This window comes from Neolamprologus brichardi, chromosome 8 (assembly GCF_056152115.1).
Source record: "Neolamprologus brichardi isolate AB-2024 chromosome 8, ASM5615211v1, whole genome shotgun sequence".
NCBI classification, from domain to species: Eukaryota; Metazoa; Chordata; class Actinopteri; order Cichliformes; family Cichlidae; genus Neolamprologus; species Neolamprologus brichardi.
This window is the reverse complement of record NC_142111.1, coordinates 5,544,394-5,564,936: the sequence shown is the minus strand read 5'-3', so window position 1 is coordinate 5,564,936 and position 20,543 is coordinate 5,544,394. Positions and strand designations below refer to the sequence as shown.

At 42.8% G+C, this 20,543-nt stretch overlaps 1 protein-coding gene across 12 annotated transcripts in view; it reads right to left on the bottom strand.

Annotated features, from left to right (window-relative positions):
- cacna1g (calcium voltage-gated channel subunit alpha1 G) overlaps positions 1-20,543 on the bottom strand; it is a 320,435-nt gene that overhangs the window by 100,136 nt on the left and 199,756 nt on the right. For all 12 annotated transcript variants that reach the window (XM_087845313.1, XM_087845314.1, XM_087845309.1 and 9 more), the window contains exons 11-14: positions 12,963-13,114; positions 10,407-10,592; positions 7,687-7,801; positions 5,510-5,665 (exon numbers count right to left, since the gene is read on the bottom strand). In XM_087845313.1, coding sequence (XP_087701439.1) covers positions 5,510-5,665; positions 7,687-7,801; positions 10,407-10,592; positions 12,963-13,114 — 609 coding nt within the window. The remainder of the gene's footprint in view (positions 1-5,509; positions 5,666-7,686; positions 7,802-10,406; positions 10,593-12,962; positions 13,115-20,543) is intronic.

Below are 20,543 nucleotides of genomic sequence, written 5' to 3'. Positions count from 1 at the left end.
TAGACTTTCCCGGGGAGGCTGAGGAGTGTGATCCCCCTGTAGTTGGAACACACCCTCCGGTCCCCCTTCTTAAAGATGGGGACCACCACCCCGGTCTGCCAATCCACGGGTACTGCCCCTGATCTCCACGCAACATTGCAGAGGTGTGTCAGCCAGGACAGCCCTACAACGTCCAGAGCCTTCAGGAACTCGGGGCGGACCTCATCAACACCAGGTGCTCTGCCACCAAGGAGTTGTTTAACTGCCTCAGTGACCTCGCCCCCAGAAATTGGCGGGTCATTCCCCTCATCCCCAGACTCTGCTTCCTCCTTGGAAGACGCGTCAGTGGGATTGAGGAGGTCCTCGAAGTATTCCTTCCACCGCCTGACAATTTTCTCAGTCGACGTCAGCAGCGCTCCGCCAGCACTATACACAGTGCAGGTAGAGCACCACTTTCCCCTCCTGAGACGCCTGACGGTTTGCCAGAACCTCTTCGAGGCAGTCCGAAAGTCTTTTTCCATGGCCTCTCCGAACTCCTCCCACACCCGAGTTTTTGCTTCAGCCACTGCCCGAGCCGCATTCCGCTTGGCCTGTCGATACCTGTCGGCTGCCTCCGGAGTCCCACAGGCTAACCAAGCCCGATAGGACTCCTTCTTCAGCCTGGTGGCTCCCTTCACCTCTGGTGTCCACCATTTGGTTCGGGGATTACCACCACGGCAGGCACCAACCACCTTGCGGCCGCAGCTCAATGCAGCAGCTTCGGCAATGGAGGCGCTGAACATGGTCCATTCGGACTCGATGTCCCCCGCCTCCCTCGGAATGCTGTTGAAGCTCTGCCGGAGGTGTGCGTTGAAGATCTCGCGGACTGGGGCCTCTGCTAGTCGTTCCCAGCACACCCTCACTACGCGTTTAGGTGCACCAGGTCTGTCCAGCGTCCTCCCCCGCCACCTGATCCAACTCACCACCAGGTGGTGATCAGTTGACAGCTCAGCCCCTCTCTTTACCCGAGTGTCCAGAACATATGGTCGCAGGTCTGGTGATACGATTACAAAATCGATCATCGACCTACGGCCTAGAGCGTCCTGGTGCCACGTGCACTTATGGACACTCTTATGTTCGAACAAGGTGTTCGTTATGGCCAAACTGTGATTAGCACAGAAGTCCAATAACAAAGCACCACTCGGGTTCAGATCAGGGAGGCCGTTCCTCCCAATCACGCCCCTCCAGGTCTCGCTGTCGTTACCCACGTGAGCATTGAAGTCTCCCAGCAGGACAACAGAGTCTCCAGGTGGAGCACCTTCCAGCACCCCCCCCCCCAGGGACTCTAAGAAGGCTGGGTACTCCGAACTGCCACTCGGCGCATAAGCGCAGATGACAGTCAGGACCCGTTCCCCGACCCTAAGGCGCAGGGAACAAACCCTCTCGTCCACCGGGAAAAACCCCAACGTACCGGCAGCAAGCCGAGGGGATATTAGAATACCCACCCCAGCCCGCCGCCTCTCACCAGGGGCAACTCCAGACTGAGACAGAGTCCAGCCCCTCTCCAGGAGACTGGTTCCAGAGCCCAAGCCATGCGTAGAGGTGAGCCCGACTATATCTAGCCGGTACCTCTCAACCTCACGCACTAACTCAGGCTCCTTCCCCACCAGAGAGGTGACATTCCATGTCCCTATTGCCAGTCTTGGCAGCCGGGGGTCAGTCCGCCAGGGCCTCCGCTCCTGGCCGCCACCCGGCACACAATGCACCCGACCCCTATGGCGCCTCCTGCGGGTGGTGGGCCTGCGGGAGGATGGGCCCATGTCTCCTCTTCGGGCTGTGCCCGGCCGGGCCCCATGGACTAAGGCCCGGCCACCAGACGCTCGCCCTCGGGCACCCTCCCCGGGCCTGGCTCCAGGGCGGGGCCCCGGTAACCCTATCCCGGGCAGGGTAAAATGTTCCCTCGGTGTTTTTTTCATAGGGGTCTTCTGAATCTATCTATAACATAAATGGATATACCAGCCGTTTATGGGAAAATTAAAAAAAAATTTTTTAACGCAAATCCTGAAGTACTATGATCTTTTAAATGACCTCTCATCAATCAGTCTATCTGGAGAGGTTTCTTAACTTGTCAGTAAGGGTACACAGTTTGTCGTCAAATGTCGTTTTTATCTGAGTATATATATTTTTTTAAAAACTGTTTTTGTCCTGATCAATCCCTGAGAGAGATAGCTACATATTTAGCAATGCTAGCTTCTACCTGCTGTTCACCAGGTAGAAGCTAACGTTGTGTGCCGTTTGTAGTTAGCTGCTTTCTTTTAATGCTCAGATTATTCATAAGTCAGTGTTAGTGGATTGATAAACAAAACCATTACTCTGAAAAAATACCTTTTGGATAGCAGTGCAGAAGATGTAATCGTTTATTCCGCTGGGAAAGCAAAGGCTAGCTAGCCTGGCTAGCAAAAGTAATGCTAATTTGAACTAGCGCTTTTCTTGCATTTCAGTGTCTTTTTTACATGGCCACAGCTGTGGTGACAAGAAATAACTACAATGCTTAATCTAACAGAAAATAGCAGCACTCTGGCCACAAAACTTAACTTGAGGGCTAACAATTCTGCCAGTAAGCGTTTCAACAAAACACTCCAAGAACCTTCGCTAACTAGCACATTGTGGTTTGTATTTCCAACAAGGCTGAAAGCCCCAGAAAATATTTTGTCTACTCCAGTAGGCAACTAAAGTTCAGACAAGATCAAATTCACAAGAAAAACCTCGACTTTGGTGCTGTCCTATCAGTTGCTCCAGCTTTACTAGTACTGATAGTACATCCTACAGGCAAACTGAACGTCAGTTAATTTAGACCATTGTTCCACTAGAAAAGCAGGTAGGGAATCCTCAGAAGGCTCTTGCACTTTGGAAAATCTCCTATAGTCTATTGATATGATGTTAAAACGCTAACTGGAAGTGCAAAAATACAGATGGATTAATGCATCATTCCCAATCTGACTTCAAGATGCCAACGCAAATTAATTTACTTTATTCTTGGCCTCCATCCGGAGCTTTCATCGAAGCAGTTTGGGTGATTTGCACCCAGACCTCTGTGGAATTCCATTCACCATAATACTGCGTTTGATATTTTGATAGCAGATGAGTGCAATAGAAAAAGCAGCCCATTCCAATTAATCCATATTGTATGAGCCTGTCAACCTTTCTTGCTGCTACCTACCATCTATTCTCTGTCCTCTCAGAGAGCTAAAGAGTGTCAGAGATCAAAGCACAGGTGTTGTCACCCTTTAAAAGCTGAGAGAGAGAGAGGAGGAGGAGACAAGCAGCTAGGTGGGGATAGACTGGATACTTGTGCGATTTACTCTCACCCTCTATTTCTTTCTCTGACTCACTCGATCTGTCTCAAATAAAACATTGGCTGAAACCTGAAGAGTGGTCTCTCTCAGTTTTAGCTGCTTTCTTCCTGCGACCCTGTGACTGTTTCCCCCAGCTGCCTCTTGCTCTTATCTGAGCTCACAAACACAGCACCGTGGCAGACAACATATCACCTTTGTTTTATGACAATAAACAATTTGCAATAAGCAGGGGGAAGATTCAGAAGGGGGGCGAGAACATATCCGAGCATGAAACTTAAAACAGGGGGATTTGGGTGATGTGGGCTGATGCACAGTCTGGTCTAGCGGACATAGTTTTCTTATGATGTACTTTATGGCGCTGGCAAATAAGCAGAACAATAATGAGGATGACTGCTGAGATAGTGGGAAAGCGTAGGAGGTGAAGTGGCTGACAGCAAAGAAAAGAAAGAAACGGAGATGAATACGAAGGGGAGACAGGAAAAATGAAATACTGCATTGCTATGCGTAACCCTGTGTCCTCACATAACCCGCTGCAACGAGTGCAAGAAAAGGTACGTTTTGTTAGTGCTTATACAATTAGTTCTTTGTTGAGGTATGTGGTCCTGCACTGAAAAATATGAAGCATGAAAGCAAAGGCTTCAAAATAACTACATAAAGAATACAATGCTCAAAAAAAGTAAAGGAACACTTTGTTAAACACATCAGATCTCAGTGGGGAACAAAATCATGCTGGATATCTGTACTGATAAGGTCTGGGCAATGTGTTACGGGTGAAAGGATGCCACAATTTTTGATGGCAATGAAAATGATCATTCTGCAGAGGGCTTAATTCAAAGACCCCCTAAAAATCAACATGGAAAAAAAATGATGCAGCAGGCTAGTCCATTCTGCTGAAGCTTCAATGCAGCAACTCAATAATGGTAGTCAGTAGTTTTTATGGCCTCCCAGGTCCTTGGAGGTCTCCTCCCAGATCTGGATCAGGGCATCACTGGGTTCCTGGACAGTCTGTGGTGAAGCCTGGTGGTATCATATGGGCCAAAATATAATATCCCGAAGGTGTTCTAGTGGATTTAGTTCAGGTGAGTGTGGAGGCCAGACAAAGGTATCAATTCCTTCATCCTCCAGGAACTGCCTGCATACTCTCACCACATGAGGCTGAGCTATGTTGTGCACCAGGAAAAACCCAGAACCTACTGCATCAGGGTCTGAGAATGAGTACAAGGTTTTCATCCTGATAGCTGATTGTAGTCAGGGTGACGTTGCCAAACCTAAAGAGGCCTGCGCATCCCTCCATGGATTGGCCATCCACCTCCAAGCCAGCCATGCTGAGTGATTTTACAGGCAGCATAATGTTCTCCAAACTTTTTCTCCAGACTCTTTCATATCATTCAGTGTTCTAAGGGGGGAACTGCTCTCATCTGTGAAAAGCACAGGGCTCCAGTGGTGGACCTGCCAATCCTGGTATTCTATGGCAAATGCCAATCAGGATCCATGGTGCCTGGGCAGTGATTACATGGCCCACTAGAGGATGGCAGGTCCTCAGGCCATCTTCATGAGTCTGTTTCAGATTGTTTGGTCAAAGACATTCACCCCAGTGTCCTGCTGGAGCTCTGGCAGTGCTCATCCTGTTCCTCCTTGCACAAAGGAGCAGATACCAGTCTTGCTAATGGGTTAAGGACCTTCTACAGCCCTGTCCAGCTCTCCTGGAGTAACTATCTATCTTCTTGAGTCTCCTTCATTATCTTGAGACTGTGCTGGGAAACACAGAAAACCTGGTATAGGCACATATTGATGTGCCATCCTGGAGGAGTTGGACTACCTGCGCAACCTCTATAGGGTCCAGTATCACACTGACCCTGGCCAAATGCAAAACTAATGAAGAAAAAACAGTCAGAAAATCTGAGGAGTAAAAAAAAAATGTATGTGGCCTTCATCTGTAAAACCATTCTTGTTTGGGGGGGTTGTCTCATTGTTGCCCTCTAGTGCACCCCGTCTGCTTCTTCTTACCAGATCAACGTTTAACTGACTAAAAAGTGTTCCTTTATTTTTTATTTTATTTTTTTTCTTGTGCCATGTAGATAAAGACATAAACAAATACAGATCTGACAGCAAGGTACATCAAATCATCGAGAGCTTTAAAAGAGAAACAATCTGACAAGATACAGCCCAATAATTGAACTTCAATTTAGTTGTACCTCTGCCTGAAACCCTTCAACCAAGATGGCAACAAGCAAGTTGAAGAGGACGTAGTTGCCAAAGGTCATTAGCGCGATGAAGTAGAGCGCAGCTACGGGAGAAGTGGAGGCCATGCCGTTATATAACACCTTGTTCCAGTCCTCCTGTGTTAGGATCTGCAGAGAAAGTAAGAGAGGCGCTTATAGGTAAAAGTATTGTTGAGCAATTCTTCTAGAAATTTCCCCGTGTGAGGTCTAAGTCTTCACCGGTCCTGATAATGCTTCATACTTCACTCCCCTACCAAGATCAGTGCAATTCAGCTCGGCATATTTTGACAAATTTTGCTGACAAACAAACATTTTTTCCCCCTCTACTGCATTTTTGCAAGAACTTACCTGTTAATCCTCTAAGGTATAAGCTGTCATTGGTGATAACACTAACTGTATTTAGCAGAGAGGCTAAATGGCTTTTCTGAGAAAAATAAATTGACCACTTGTTAACACATGTCAGTCAGAAAGGTTAATTTATTTCTTCCCTGATTGTGTAGACTTGAGAGATCAATTTAATAAAACAAAAAGTTGTATATTCTGATTGGCTAGGGTTGGAGTTACAGCTGATGATGATTTAGACCCTGGAAGGTTAATGAGATACTTATTTAAGCCTTTTTTTAAACAACATATCGGGCCTCATGTAGACTGTAGCGTGCAGTAAATGGTAACTAGTAAAGATTAGAAATTGAAACCTGTTTGCTGTAGCTGGATTGTTTGTGTACTGCTGGCAAAAATATTGGACTTTTTTCAAAGTCTTTGTAAGGCTGTAAAAGGTTTTCATCATAAATGCTTAGTTTCCTTCCTTCTTTGTATTGTTTTATCTTTTTTCTTTATCTTTGCCTCCTTGTTCTCTCTGTCCCTGTCTCATTGCGTTTTTTTGTCTGTGACTCTCTCTTTCAGAGTACTTCCTGTTTTATTTTGAAGGTTCACTTCCTGTCTGGTTATTGACGTTGGTGTCTCATTGACCTTCCTTCCTGACTACCCTTGTCTAAATACACTTAAATCTTTGGTTAATCAGAAAAAAACATATTTTCTGCTTTAGACTGCATTCAGCCTTTCTCTGATTAGGACCCAAGAATATGTTTATTTGACTAATAATAGCCCTTTTTTACTAGTACTTACTCAGCTTCATGTGTGTAAATAGAGTCCTTAACCAGCGCCACTGTACCAGCACCAAAGAACACCTTGTGAGATTTCACAGCTCGACAGAGCAGCAATATTTGATTATGAGAATATGCCGATTTTAAGTTCCTGTGATTTTTTTTTCTCTCCGCTATCTATGTTTTTTAAATTCCTGGTTGTAGTAACACAGATAAGTTAAAGAAATGCATTAGATGCTCATTCTTGCCATTAATCAAAGCTCAAAGGCTCACCTGCTAACAGCAGAGCTTTTAGCTGCAATAGAAGAAGTGGTTTTAACAAAATCTCTGCATCTTTATTCAATGAAGTGCGGCAGTACGGCAAAACTTGCTGAATTTAGGAAGTTGTGTGCTGAAGGATAATGTTTCAGTTTAGAAAAACGCAACATTAAAACGTAAACTTTCATCATTCTGTTCAACAGATTGAAGCAGTGAAGATACACTTGAGCTCTCCATGGGAACGGACACATCAGTACAACGGTCTGTACAGAGAAACATGCATACATCTTACAGCCAGTCAGGTGAATAATAAATGGTTACTATATTGAGAGTGATATATGCTGGACCCCCACAGTTATGGTTAATTCATGAATCTAAGGTGACATAATGCAAAGCACAAGCCTACATAACCTATAGAAGATATCCAGAAATGGGAAATTAGATGACTGGAAGAAAATGATGAAGACAGAAAAGGTCTCGGGGGGGCATAGGGGACGAAGTTGATAGATTTTATTTATTCAGGAGGAGGAAGAGGTCTTTCAGGCTCTGAACAGGGGCATGTTCAGTCATCACCAAGACTCAAGGAGATCTTACTGGAGGTTAGTTGCTCGAGGGACCACTCTGACAGGTACAGTTAGATTAAACAGGCAGCTGATGAACATGCATGCTGTAATTTCTTCATGCTGCTTATTTTTTATTGTTTCAAGACGGTGACGGTAAACAAGCAGTGAGGAACAAACAAGCCTGGAGCACCACTAAACAGCACTGGGGAAGAGAAGACAAGCTCACCTGGAAGACAGTCACTATGGCCCAGAGAAGAGAGTCAAAGTTCTTCCTGTCTGGTAGAGTGTCTCCGTCTCTCTCTGACCCAAACTTACAACCAAACAGATGCATCCCCAGGATACTGACCCAGGAGGGAGGGAGGGAGGGAGGAGGGGACAGGAAAAAACAAACAGGAAAAGGAGGGATAAATGTTTACATCACAGCAAACCCTTAGATACCACACAAATAAACAGAAATTAATTGTTGAAAAGACATGTTTACCCATTATTATTGCTGCCTGTGAAAAAAAGAAGAAAAAAGCGGAGGATAAACAGAGCTACAGTCATACAAAAGCTTAAATAAAACTATATACTGACCTGAGACAGTTGCAGAGGTGATATTACACACTGAGTCCTGCCCCTGATTGGGTAGCATTCACTTTATTACCCTGTCTCTTGACCAACAATAGTAATGGAAGTGCTTTCACTGGATTCAGCACCATGGAGAGTGACACAACCCACAACAATGACACCTCATGTATTTATTTATTTTTTCAGAAGATTACTCACATGCTGACTGATTTCCTCTACTTTGGAACTTTAAGGAGTAGTTTAAGAGACATTTACAAGCATAAGACGATAGTTACACCGGTGTGTATGCACCTTTAACTGGGGATTAGCTTAATTTAGCATAGCACCCCATCACTTCACAGTAGAGCAGTGCTTCACAATTAACACTTTCTGCCTCAGTCAGAACCTCTGATTATTATTCCTCTTCCACTTTCAGCTTTCCAGCACAGCTGTTAAAATCATTTCATGATTTTCTTTTAACATATCTAAATGCAGCGGTCCCCAACCTTTTTTGCACCACGGACCGGTTTATGCCCGACAATATTTTCATGGACCGGCCTTTAAGGTGTCGCGGATAAATACAACAAAATAAAACTAGTACCGGTACCAAAAAAAAGAAAATTTGTTCATAACACACGTGAAAAGACCAAGGAAAACTGAGTTAACGATAAAAACGATAACAAAATAACACTGAAAACTGATAAAAACCCTGAAAACTATACATTTCATACCTGAGCCTCAACTCTCGCGGCCCGGTACCAAACGACTCATGGACCGGTACCGGTCCGATAACCAGGGGTTGGGGACCGCTGTCTAAATGTATTCAGAGCCAGGCTAGCTGGTTGCTCCTGCCTCCACTTTTTACGTTAACCGTTTGATTACCAATCATGGCATACAGAATAGATTTGGGATATCCATTATCTAGGATTATCAGTTTTCCCTGGATTATTCTCATGTTAAGAAAATGTAAATAATTCCTTTAATGGTGACACATGGGGGAAGCAATGTTTGCAAAAGCAGTCATAGCTTTTGTCAACTCCCTTTTTGAAGGGAAAAAAATAAAGGAATACATGTTTCTACTACAGAGCAGAAACTATTCACAGCACTTCACTTTTTCCATATGCTATCATGTTATATTCCAAATGGATTAAATTCATTTTCCGCCTTAAAATTCTACACACAATGCCCCATAATGGCAATGTGAAAAATGTCTGCTTGGAGGAAACCAGGCACCACTCATGATCTGCTTAATACCATCCCTGTAGCAAGGGATGTGAATGCTTATGCACGTGCTATGTTTTTGTTTTTATTTTTAATAAATCCGCAAGAATTTCAAGCAATCTCTTTTTATTTTGTCATTATCTGGTATTGTGTGTAGAATTTTAAGTTGACCAAAATAAATGTAATCAATTGTGGAAAAAGGCTGTAGCATGCCAACATGTGGAATGAGAAACTCCAAACATATACCCATATAAGGCTCTATCTGCAGCCACATGAAGAACTGTAGTAAAGAGTAAATAGTATAGTAGCGCATATACAGTGACACAGCTAAATATGGGTAGACTGGCACAGCGAAGCAAAGGCAACCCTATGAAAGGCAGAGGGGATAAAGACAAAGAAAGCTAAGCTACATGTAACAACTAAGCGGGGGTGTTATTATTATGAAGCAGCAGTGAGTCGGCACCGCAGTCTGCCTTTTATTCAGGAACAGACACTGAAGCTCAACTGGAGCTGAGGGATCAATGAACAGGCCTCCGCTGCGTCAACTTGGCAAGCCTTCACTCAAATCAAGAGCTGTTTATCTATGCATATACAAGGCCCTTGGAACTTTGTGTATTTGTGCGTGCGCGCCTGTGTACTGAAACGTCTGTGTGCACGCGTGTATGTGAGGGCACAAATCTCAATAAGCTGTTGAAATGAAGCAGCAAATTCTTCGGATACACACAGAGACATGCTCCTTTAGTCGTAACAATAAAGGTAGGGGTCTGAAATACACAGAGAAGCATTTAGTGTCTTATTTAACAATTGAGTGGGTTTTTTGGGCTCAGCCACAAAGTCTAACCAGCCAGAAAGATGGAATGCTGATTGGAAGAGGGAACCACTTTAGTCTTTTCACCCCGATTAAATCATCTCACTGTTCCTGTCGCTCTCAACACTACTTGCTTCTCACACAGAAGTTATCGTGTACTGATTTACCAGTTTACCTTCATTCATCGCCTTTGTTCTGTTCAGTTCCACGGTCAGTGATTGAAACACTTTTTTTCCCCTTTTGATGTTATTCTTCCATTAGAATTGAGAAATAGAGTGGTGCCTACATCCCCTACTGTTTAAACAAGTGGGAGACTGAAACATAAATATTTTTTCAGCCTGACTCACTCACTGTCCCCCTAAGAATACCTGAAGATGAAGATGAAGAGCATGAGGAGCATGCAGAAAGTGGCCACGTTGTCCATGGTCTTCATGAGCACCACCAGCTGTCTCTGCAAGGCCGGCATGAAGCGGACCAGTTTGAGGACGCGCATCAGCCGGAAAGTCCTCAGCACCGACAAACCCCCACCCTGCTGTCCCACGATCTCCCACACGCTGTCCGGAGAAAAGACAAAAACACATTTATAATTCATGTAAGGTCCAAATTCCAGTGAACTGTCTTCACGACAGGCGAGCAAAAACCCAATTTTTCACTTTCTCTAAACACTGCGGGTTTCCAGATGTGGTCCTGACCACACTGACACAAATTATGGTCTAGCACTGCACAATCATTTTCTACAAAGAATAACATTTTCAGTAAGTTATGAAATGGTGAAAATGTGCTGCTTTTTAAATGCTTTAAAAATGATTTTTTGTTTTAATCAATGAATGAAAGTATTTATTCTTCTGGCCACTTTGGATCAGCAGAGAAACCTGTAAACAAACAAATAACACAACATAACATAACTGTAGAAAATATCTTAGCTTTATCCTCCTGAACTGATCTGAAATTTATGTGTGAAAATGTACTTAAACACAAGCTCCGTCTCCTTTTAGCTCAGTTTTGGTCTCCACCTCCAGGTGAAGGAAAAATTTGATGCACCACTATGAGATTAACAGACACTATTCTGTACCTTTGCCTAATTCCAGTTTAGTGTTGTACATAAAATTAATTTCAATTAAATTCAGTTTAATTTTATTTACATAGCACCATATCACAACAACAGTCACCTCAAGGTGCTTTATATTGTAAGGTAAAAACCCTACAACAATACAGAGACAACCCCAACAATCAAACAAACCTGCATAAACAAGCACTTGGTGACAGTGGAAAGGAAGAGCTACCTAAATATGTATTACTGATAAATATAATAAATCTTCACAGACAGTGCTTTAAAATGTATTAGATTTTCTACTAATGTCTTTATTTTTTGATACATAAGAAATTGTTTTATATTTAATTTAATTTAACGCTGTGATGCACAGATTTATATATATAAGTATTAAGTGATAATTGCGTGCTGGAGGACTAAGGTTACCCAATACAAAGTGGGTTTGTGTAAAAAAAAAAAAAAAAAAAAGAAAAGAAAAAGAAATCTGGATTAATATATCCAAAGAACTACGACTCTACATTGATAACCTGCAGCCGGACTAGACACACCGAGGCCTGATGACAACCAATCCTGTTCAACCAGTTCATCATTTTTCAGAACCATCAAAATAGCCAGAACTACAAGCACACTAGTATTCTCTTTCTCGTTTTCTTTTTTAAAAAATAAAATAAAATAAATGCACTTTTATGTGACTGAAAACAAACCTTTTCTGAAATAAACTTTCTGATTTCTTTCTCCCAGGGATAAAGGAATTCAGAATGAATGTTTCGATATGAAGACAGGGCCGAAATTGAGAGATTGGGAAACAATAATAAAGCCAACACAACCTCGTCTCTCCGGACTAGCAACTGGATCACATTGTTGATTACGTTCCCTTCTCCAACATGTCAGAACTAAATAAGAAACCTCCTGTTTAGTTCTTACACTGGCGCACACACCACAGCAACTGCAAAGGTAAAAGGAAAACACTGAAAATACCTTTTTTTTCTATTCAATTCATGTAGCACCAATTCACAACAATGGTGCTTTTTTATTGACAGGCAAGTGCCTTAAAATATTTGAGAGAAAATTCTAATTCTCATTATTGCACTGCCCCCTATGGACAGCAGTTGGCGCCAGTGGGAAAGAAGAACTCCCTTTTAACAGGAAGAGACCTCTGGAAATATCAGGCTGCAGGAAGGGCAGCCATTTATGCCCACTCAGTTGCAGAGTGGTCAGGTAACTTTACCTTTCATCTAAATTTTGCCACAATGCACCCAGATGACCTTGAAACCCTCTTTTAGGACAATGTAGACAAAAGTTACCAAACACAGGTAAAGAAAACAAAAAGATAGACCCAAAGGTCAACTGGGTCTTGATCTAGGCAGAGATCTTTTGACAGAGACAAACACGAACTCTGGTCTCTAACAGGAAATCCTGAAGAACAGGTTTCAGAATCGCGTTAAATACCAAATCACTGATCCAAAGCATGCAATTTCTAAACACAGCATAGGTGATAAAAATGCAGTTTTTTGAATGGCCAGGTCAATGTCAGGAGCAAACAAAGCAAAGATATGGCTGCAAAATTCCACCACAATGATGTCAGGGACTCTTTTTCCTTTCTTTTTTTTTGCTTCAACGAACATTATTTGAAGGCTGTGCATTTCATTCGGTCAGGTTGAGTTTTGTATTTTATTACATTTAGTTTGAAGATCTGACACCGTATGAGATCTGCACAAAAATAGAAGAATTCATGTGGGAGTTGAATTCGTTTTCACTGCACTGAGCAGGGTTTGTGTTCCCAGTGGCATCCTTTTAAATATAGAAACCGAGTGCAGAAAAGGATACGTGTTTTATTTGAGGGCATTCCTGTTGCCAGAGAGCGAGTCCTCACCTGATGACCACAATTATGCCGTCAAAGATATTGTAGGGGTTTTTGATGTAGCCAAAGGGCCCATACACCAAAACCTTCAGCAGCATCTCCAAAGAAAACAGGCTGGTGAATACGATGTTGCTGATCTCCAAGGCGTTGGTCAGCTCCTCAGGCTGAAGAGACAGAAAGACAAACAAGGGAGTAATTAATGTGTTATTACAGAGGAAGCAGCTCAGGGTAACCTGAAAATGATCAGAAGTTGACTGTATGACTACAGAATAAACATCTGCTGTATCACACGAGTAAAAGGCAATTGCTGAAAACTAAATGCAACTAAAATATGACAAATTGGTCACAGTTTCTGTCTCTCACACGCGCATTACACCATATCTATCATAAATGCATTTATGTACAGTGTCCTTATCTTCCACTGGGACAAGCACACCGATTGGAGTGCTGACATGCAACGTCTGCTCAAAGCTCATCAGAGAAATGGACTGCCGCTCACATTTCGATCAGTCAAATGGTGTGTGTGTGTGTCTGTAAGCATCTGAGCGCAGAGGGGAAAACAGGCAACGAGAACAAGCAGACAGACAAGGGAAAGAGCTTGCGAGCCAAAGATAAAAGGCGCGGCACATCCAAATGTGACGCTTTATGTAAATCAGACTTCTATAGCGGGTATCAGTAATTATTGGTAGGAAGAAAAGAGGCAGAACAATGTTGTGTGTCTGTGGCCTGTGCAGCAACCCAGACAGGCTTCATGAGGCCTTTCATCTCCATGCAATAAACAGTTTACACAGCTCAAAACGTGGTGTCACACACACACACACACACAAATCCGTAGCACGGACATGACATACAGGATAGAAGGTGTTGAAGGCCCAAAATGGGTTTTTATGTTCTCTATCATAAGTGTATGTGTCTCAATATCCCACTGTGAGTGTGTGAGTGTGTGTGTGGGTATAAATAGAGTCATCGTCCCAGCAGAAACATAATCCCCCGGCTGAACCAGGAGGTAATGCAATGTAATGTAAACACAGTGTGTGTCATTAAGGCCCGTCCTGGTGGGCTGTCACTAATCACTACACACCATGACTGTTTAAGCAGCGATTACACAACACTAGCAAGGATACACAGAGAAAAGGAGACAGAGATTAGCATCACCAGTTGAATAACAGATCCACGTGCTGAATCGTGGCACCAGTTTGTCTAGAGCCCTTAAGCAGCAAAGTCAATCGGTTACTTCGAAATATGCTCACTGCTGGTATTGTTACACTGCTTTCATGTCAAACTATGGGAAAGACAAGAATTCACCTCCTCCAGTGTGCAGAACTTGGAGACATCTGTTGGCAGACTTTGAATGGAGTCTATAATGACCTGGTTCGATCCTTGGCCACACTTGCTTCTTGTTTAGACTAGTGGAGATGCTGTACTGAGGGCATGTGTAGGGCATGTTTTGCCTTAGAAGATGGACCAGGTCAAATACCAGTTGGAAGTTTGGTGGTTCAATCCCTGGCTCCTCCAATCTTATGCCAGAGTAGATACAGAACCACAGATTGGTTCGTCAGTGTGTGTGTGTGTGTGTGTGTGTGTGTGTGTGTGTGTGTGTGTGTTAATCCTAATAAGGCAGAAAGTCCTTAGATGTAAAAAACAAAAGTGGTCAGTTGAAAAGTGTGATATATAGCACTTATATGTAGGTGGAACTATAGGAGGAGAACTTCTGGTCAATTCGATTACATTTTATATTGTAGCCAAAATGCAACAACAGTCAGGCTAAGAGCAGTTTATACTGTAAGTTAATGAACCTACAATAAGAGAATGAAAATGTCAACAATCAGTTGATGCCAATGTGAGCAAGCACCTGGTGACAGAAACCTCCCACAGAACGAGGCTCAGGGAAGGGCCAACCGGTTGGGTATAATCTGTGAATCTCTGAGCGTCTGTACTGATGCATTATTAAAATAGCAGTAAAAACCAACACAATCGTACACTCGAGTCTTCAGTCTGATTGCTACAATAGGAGCAAAAGCCAGAAAGTTACAAAAATTTTGCCCTGATATGAGACTGCAGGGAGCAAATCTGAATATTTCCTGAATACGGGCACAGAGCGTAGATTTTAGTGCTGTTTTGTGATAAGGTTGGAGATTGTAACCAATTGAATTCCTGCTCATAACCTTTTCCTTCACACACAAGTAGAACAACTTTCAGTACACTGCCAGACATGTGCGTGGGTGCAAATGATCTCAGTTATGAGCGCCCGTTTAAAAACCTTTAACCAGAAAGGCCTTTTTTCAGCCTTAAGTCACTATTTTATTTGCTAAAAAAGTGCAAAAAGTACACAGTGGCAGCATGCTGAGAGAGGAATGGCTAAAAAAAACTTCTTAAATCTTAAAGATGAATCGCGTTTCTCACTGGGCGCGTGTCTGAGTAGTGAAACAGAACAAGTCAAAAGCAACCACCATCAAGAGAAAACTTCAATAAAGGGTGTTGACAGCTTGTTTGAGTTTCAACAAGTACACACTTACAAGTTGTTGCTTGGTATTAAGTCATTTTTCCCACAAGACCCTGAATTTAACACAAGGCCCGGAGGCAAATATCAGTCCAACAACACCAAGTGTTGATGTTGCACCATAACTCAGAGCTTGAACTTTCAGACTGTGCTTGTTATAATTAGCATTTTTAAAATAGGTTGTAATTGGCTTTTGAGATTTGTAAGGAAATAATGCACATGTTTTACTGACTTCAGCTGATAATATATCACTGACTGTTGGTAGATTAGAGTTAGAGGTAAACCTAAAGCAGTTTATATTCAACCAGTTGAGCTGTGGGTGCAAACAGACTTCCTGTTCTTAATATCAGCACTAGTGCTTTTTTAGTTTCCCCAGAGCCCTGAAATCTATGTTTCTTGTGCTGCAACTGTTCAAGATTACTTTGTGTCATGTAATATGTGAAGTAGTATTTTGTTGTTTGTATGTCTGACGTGCTAAATAAAAATTTGAATGACCAATTTGTCTTCCGTGTTATTCATTTTTCTGTGCTTCTCTAGGAAGTCCCATTGCCAGAAGGTTTTCTTTGTTTCCCAGCACAGTCTCAGATGCATGGAGGAGACACCAGTAGACAGGCAAATACCTAGCAGAGCTGGACAGGGCCGGAGAAGGTCCTTAACTCATCAGCAGGATCAGTATCTGCTCCTTTGTGGAACGGGAAGGAACAGGATGAGCACTGCCAGAGCCCTTCGAAATGACACTCGAAACCACACTGGTCACACTGGTGCCTGATTGGCATTTGCCATAGAATACCAGAATCTACCACTGGAGCATGTTCACCCTTTGAAAGTGTGAAAGATGTGAAAGAGTCTGGAGAAGCCATGGAGAGGGTTACGCTGCCTGTAACATTGTTCAGCATGGCCGGTTTTGGTGGTAGGTCAGTGATGGTCTGGGAGGCATATCCATGGACACACAGGCCTCTACAGGTTAGGCAATGACCTCGACCCCCATTAGGTATCGTGATAAAATCCTGGTGCAGTGGGTCCTGGGTTCCTCCTGGTACACAGCAGTGCCCAGCCTCGTGCGGCAGAGTATGTTGGCAGTTCCTGGAGGATGACCGACCCCTACGCTCGCTTGACCTAAATCCAGTAGAACACCTCTGGGACATTATCTTATCCAACTAATAAAGTCGTGTCAATGTTCAGTAAATGAAAGTGAGAAAGTAAGAACGTGTGCAACTTGTAAAAAATTCAGCAACTGCCATAGCTATTCCAAGAAACCAGTGTGGCTTCAGTGTTTGATTTCCTGTGCTTTGCAATTTGAGAATAGGTCAACAAATTGTCAGATTTAGGTTTTCGTGCATTGTACCCTTTCACTCGTTATGCATTTTAGGTTGAGCACCAGCATGTAAGACAGCTGCTGTATTACACTAAACAGTAGAGAACATGTACAGAGGAGAGGGACACATTGTTAAAAAAAAGAATAATTTGTCGACAGTCTGCGGCGCAGCTCCGATCAGTGAACCCTGCTTCCTGAAAAACAAGCTTTCCCCCGTTTCATCTCACCTCTTTGTCTTTGTGTCTCCTGTGTCTGATTCTGTGTTCACAGACACAGATCAATCTGTTCGTTTGATCCCGTTGCTTTATTGTGTCCATTCATTTGTACAGGGACGAGTGTGGCGGCGGCAAATCCTTCATATTCGTGCACGCGCGCGCACAGATACACGATTACGGAAAGTTCAAGGGGGTAAACAAATGCGGGGGCACTTAGATGTTTGTGCTTTCTCTCAGATGAATGCCCTCACACACAGTTATGCAGAAGCACACTCACACACACACACACTCAGTGCAGTGTGCAAAGAGGCGTCTCCAAAGTTACATTAATAGCCATGTGCACGCACACATCCACAGGCCACACACATAAATCCACACAGTGCAGCTCCACTCCCACACTCCTAACAATGTACGCACATATTTCTGCACAGACTCACACTTATAGCCATGCATGCAGACACACACATCCAGCTGTATAATAGATGTGGTTGATAAGCCAGAACAAGAAGTACACTTTTTATGAGGTGAGACTTGGACTGCAGACATCTGGGCCTTGAGACCGAGGTTCAGGTCATTATTTTTCCCCCACTGTTTCTGCTCTGCTATTGTTTCAGCTTGTATATTAGACATTCCTCAGACATCATGCAAGATTACTGCAAGAGAATGAGACCATAAAAGAGTTTCTCACACACAGAAGGAGCACACAAGAGACAAAGAGGGCGAGAGATACACCAACCAAACAACATATGCGTACACAAACGCTAGTGTCACAGAAGCCTCACAGCCATTAACTTATCAAATGGGAGAAATTTCTTAATTGACTAATGGCCAGCGAGGTGCACGTGCTACCTAGAGAGAGATTAATGCGTCCAAATGCCCGACCGTGTAAGCGAGAAAGACACTCTTGCTTTTCTAATTGCTTCCTTCGATGGCTGTTTCCTGGGTAATGAGGCTGCGGGAGCATTAGGAGGTAAAGTGTGTTAGATGAGGAATAGCGTTATCTGGTTAGCACTAATGTAATGCCACCTAATCTGATGTGATCTAATCTAAACGGGATGCTGCGCTCCGCGGCGCTCCACGCTGTCAATGATGCAGCGCCATGTCCGGCGTGTGTGCGGCGCGCGTGTGTTAGTTTAATCAAGTGGTTTTCATGGGCTCGCTACAGAAGAGGGCATTTCAAGTATGAAACGGACATTGATACACTCAATACTGGGGTTAGAGGTGATTTAATAACAATGAGGAGGATACGGTATCTCCTCATCATCGCCTTGTCTGACATGATTTAATGATTAGGAAGTCTATAGCAGCCACTTAACAATAATTCTGAAATGAAATAATTATGCGGAATTTAATTTGGCTTTTGTTGGCCATACTGATACTACGATGGCCCTGAAACGCATTGCAACTTGACACAACAAAGACAACGTTGTTTTTGGTGCTTTGCAGCAATTTTTTCTTAAGTTGCAACCATTGGATGTCTTCTTGCTAACTTGATTTAGGTTTGCAACCCATCAAGATTTAACTCAACATCTGTTGAAGTTGGAACAATATGGGCTGTCCTTGGCGTTTATAAAGCATTATATACAATTTTCTTCTTCTCTTTGCTGTGACACTACAGCAGGGGTGTCTAACTCTAGTTTTCGAGACCTGCTGACCTGCAGCTTTTAAATGCATCCCTGCTCCAACACAGCTAAATCAGATGGTTGGATTACCTCGTCAGCATGCCATCAAGTTTGGCAAAGGGCTGATAACAAGCCATTCATTTGATTCAGGTGCATCGGAACAAGGATGCATCTAAAATCTGCAGGACAGTAGCTCTTGAGGACTGGAGCTGGACACCCCTGCACTACAGGATTCCCTTTTTTGTCTTTTTTACTGCTGTTCTGAGATAGTACATTCCAGCCATTCTAAGCTTCAGCTCCTGAAGCAGTAGTAGGCTACAGATACATGGTACAACATTGGTCCCAGCCTTATTGAGCCTATGCAAAGTGACAAACTTTTGAATTATTTAGTTATTTTTTGCTCACATTTCTTCTCAACTTGCTACTTTGGGCATTCAAACAGCAGTGCAGAAAGTAAGTAAGTAAAAGATTGCACTCACGATATGTGTGAAGAGCTGCAGCAATATAACTTTGCAGTTCCCTCCGTGCCACACATAAGGTAACAGTGTTATGGTAGGTTTTTAGTGTTATACATGAAATTGTAACTCCCTCTTTGACCTTGAGCCTGGCTAAAGCTTTGCCTTTTCAACTCTGTAGTCGTTACGAAACCCGCAATGCGCAAAAACCACAGCACTCCAGTCATTATTGTTTCATGTTGTGCTAACTGCAAACTGGCAAGTCACATTAGCATACTTATTGATGGGGTGAATTCAAACAGAAAGAACTATTTAAAGTTTCATCAGGAAGTTGCTAAAGTCTTTTGTGGCTTATTGTACCTTTGGTTGTGGTGCCTTCATGGATTTGTCGTGGCAACAGTGTGACCAGTCTCACTCCCAACTTTTCATTTTTGGATTCTTGGCCAGGTTCTCTTGTATTCAAGCTGGATGCACTTGTTACTCGTGAGCTTCATGTTAGCGGTGTGCAGAGTTAATGTTGTGAAAAGAATATTTTAGACCAAGCTGTGATGTTTCTGAGCTGTTTTATTGACTCAACCTGACCGAAGAGGGAAAACTAAGAACCTGCGTGCTTTAACTGGATGCAAACTGTTTCTGACACCACTGGCTTGGCCAATGTACAAATTAAAATTTAGGCTTGACAATGGGAGTAAAGCTAAGCTAACTGGCTACTTGCTGTAGCTTCATATTTACTGAACAGATATTATAGTGGTCATGCTTATTTTTCATTATATCAAAAGATCATATTTCAATCTGTTCAACAAATCTCAATTAATATAATGGTTGCTTTAGTAATTGTTGTTTAGTCTCTAAACAACAATGTCACCTTGTTATTATGGCATCTGACATATTCTGTTATAATAAACAATATAAGTCAAATGACCTTTTATCCCAAGTCTTAAGAAAACGTAAGAAATTTCAGTACCAGTAGAGTTCATTGGAGTGATAATAGTTAAGAGATGGAATTGAACTTGTTGTGTTGATAAGGTTTTAGGAAAATTATTATAAAAAACTGTGATAATTTCGATAAAGAGCACGTACAGTCATGTGAAAAAGAAAGCTTTTACAGGACCCTAGGGAGGGAGTCCTGTGAAAAAAGAAGTAATACCTCCGTACGAATTAAGAGCCTAAATCACAACCATGTGCTGCTAATTAAATACACTTGATTAACTAATTATCAGCAAGTGTGACCATCTCTATAAAAGCAGAGGTTTTGGCAGTTTGCTTGTCTGAAGCGTTCAGGTGTGTGTTAACACAACGCCACAATCATCCCAAGAGTGAGCAGTCCAGCAAATTCATCACTAGGTTAATCCGTGTAACACTCTGAGATTCAGTTTCTGGTTTGTTTGGTTTTTTTTTGGGGGGGGGACTTCACAAGTCTCATTTAGCATGTATCAACTTAATGACAGTACAATTAGTCTCTAAAAACAACACGGCGGCAAAGCTT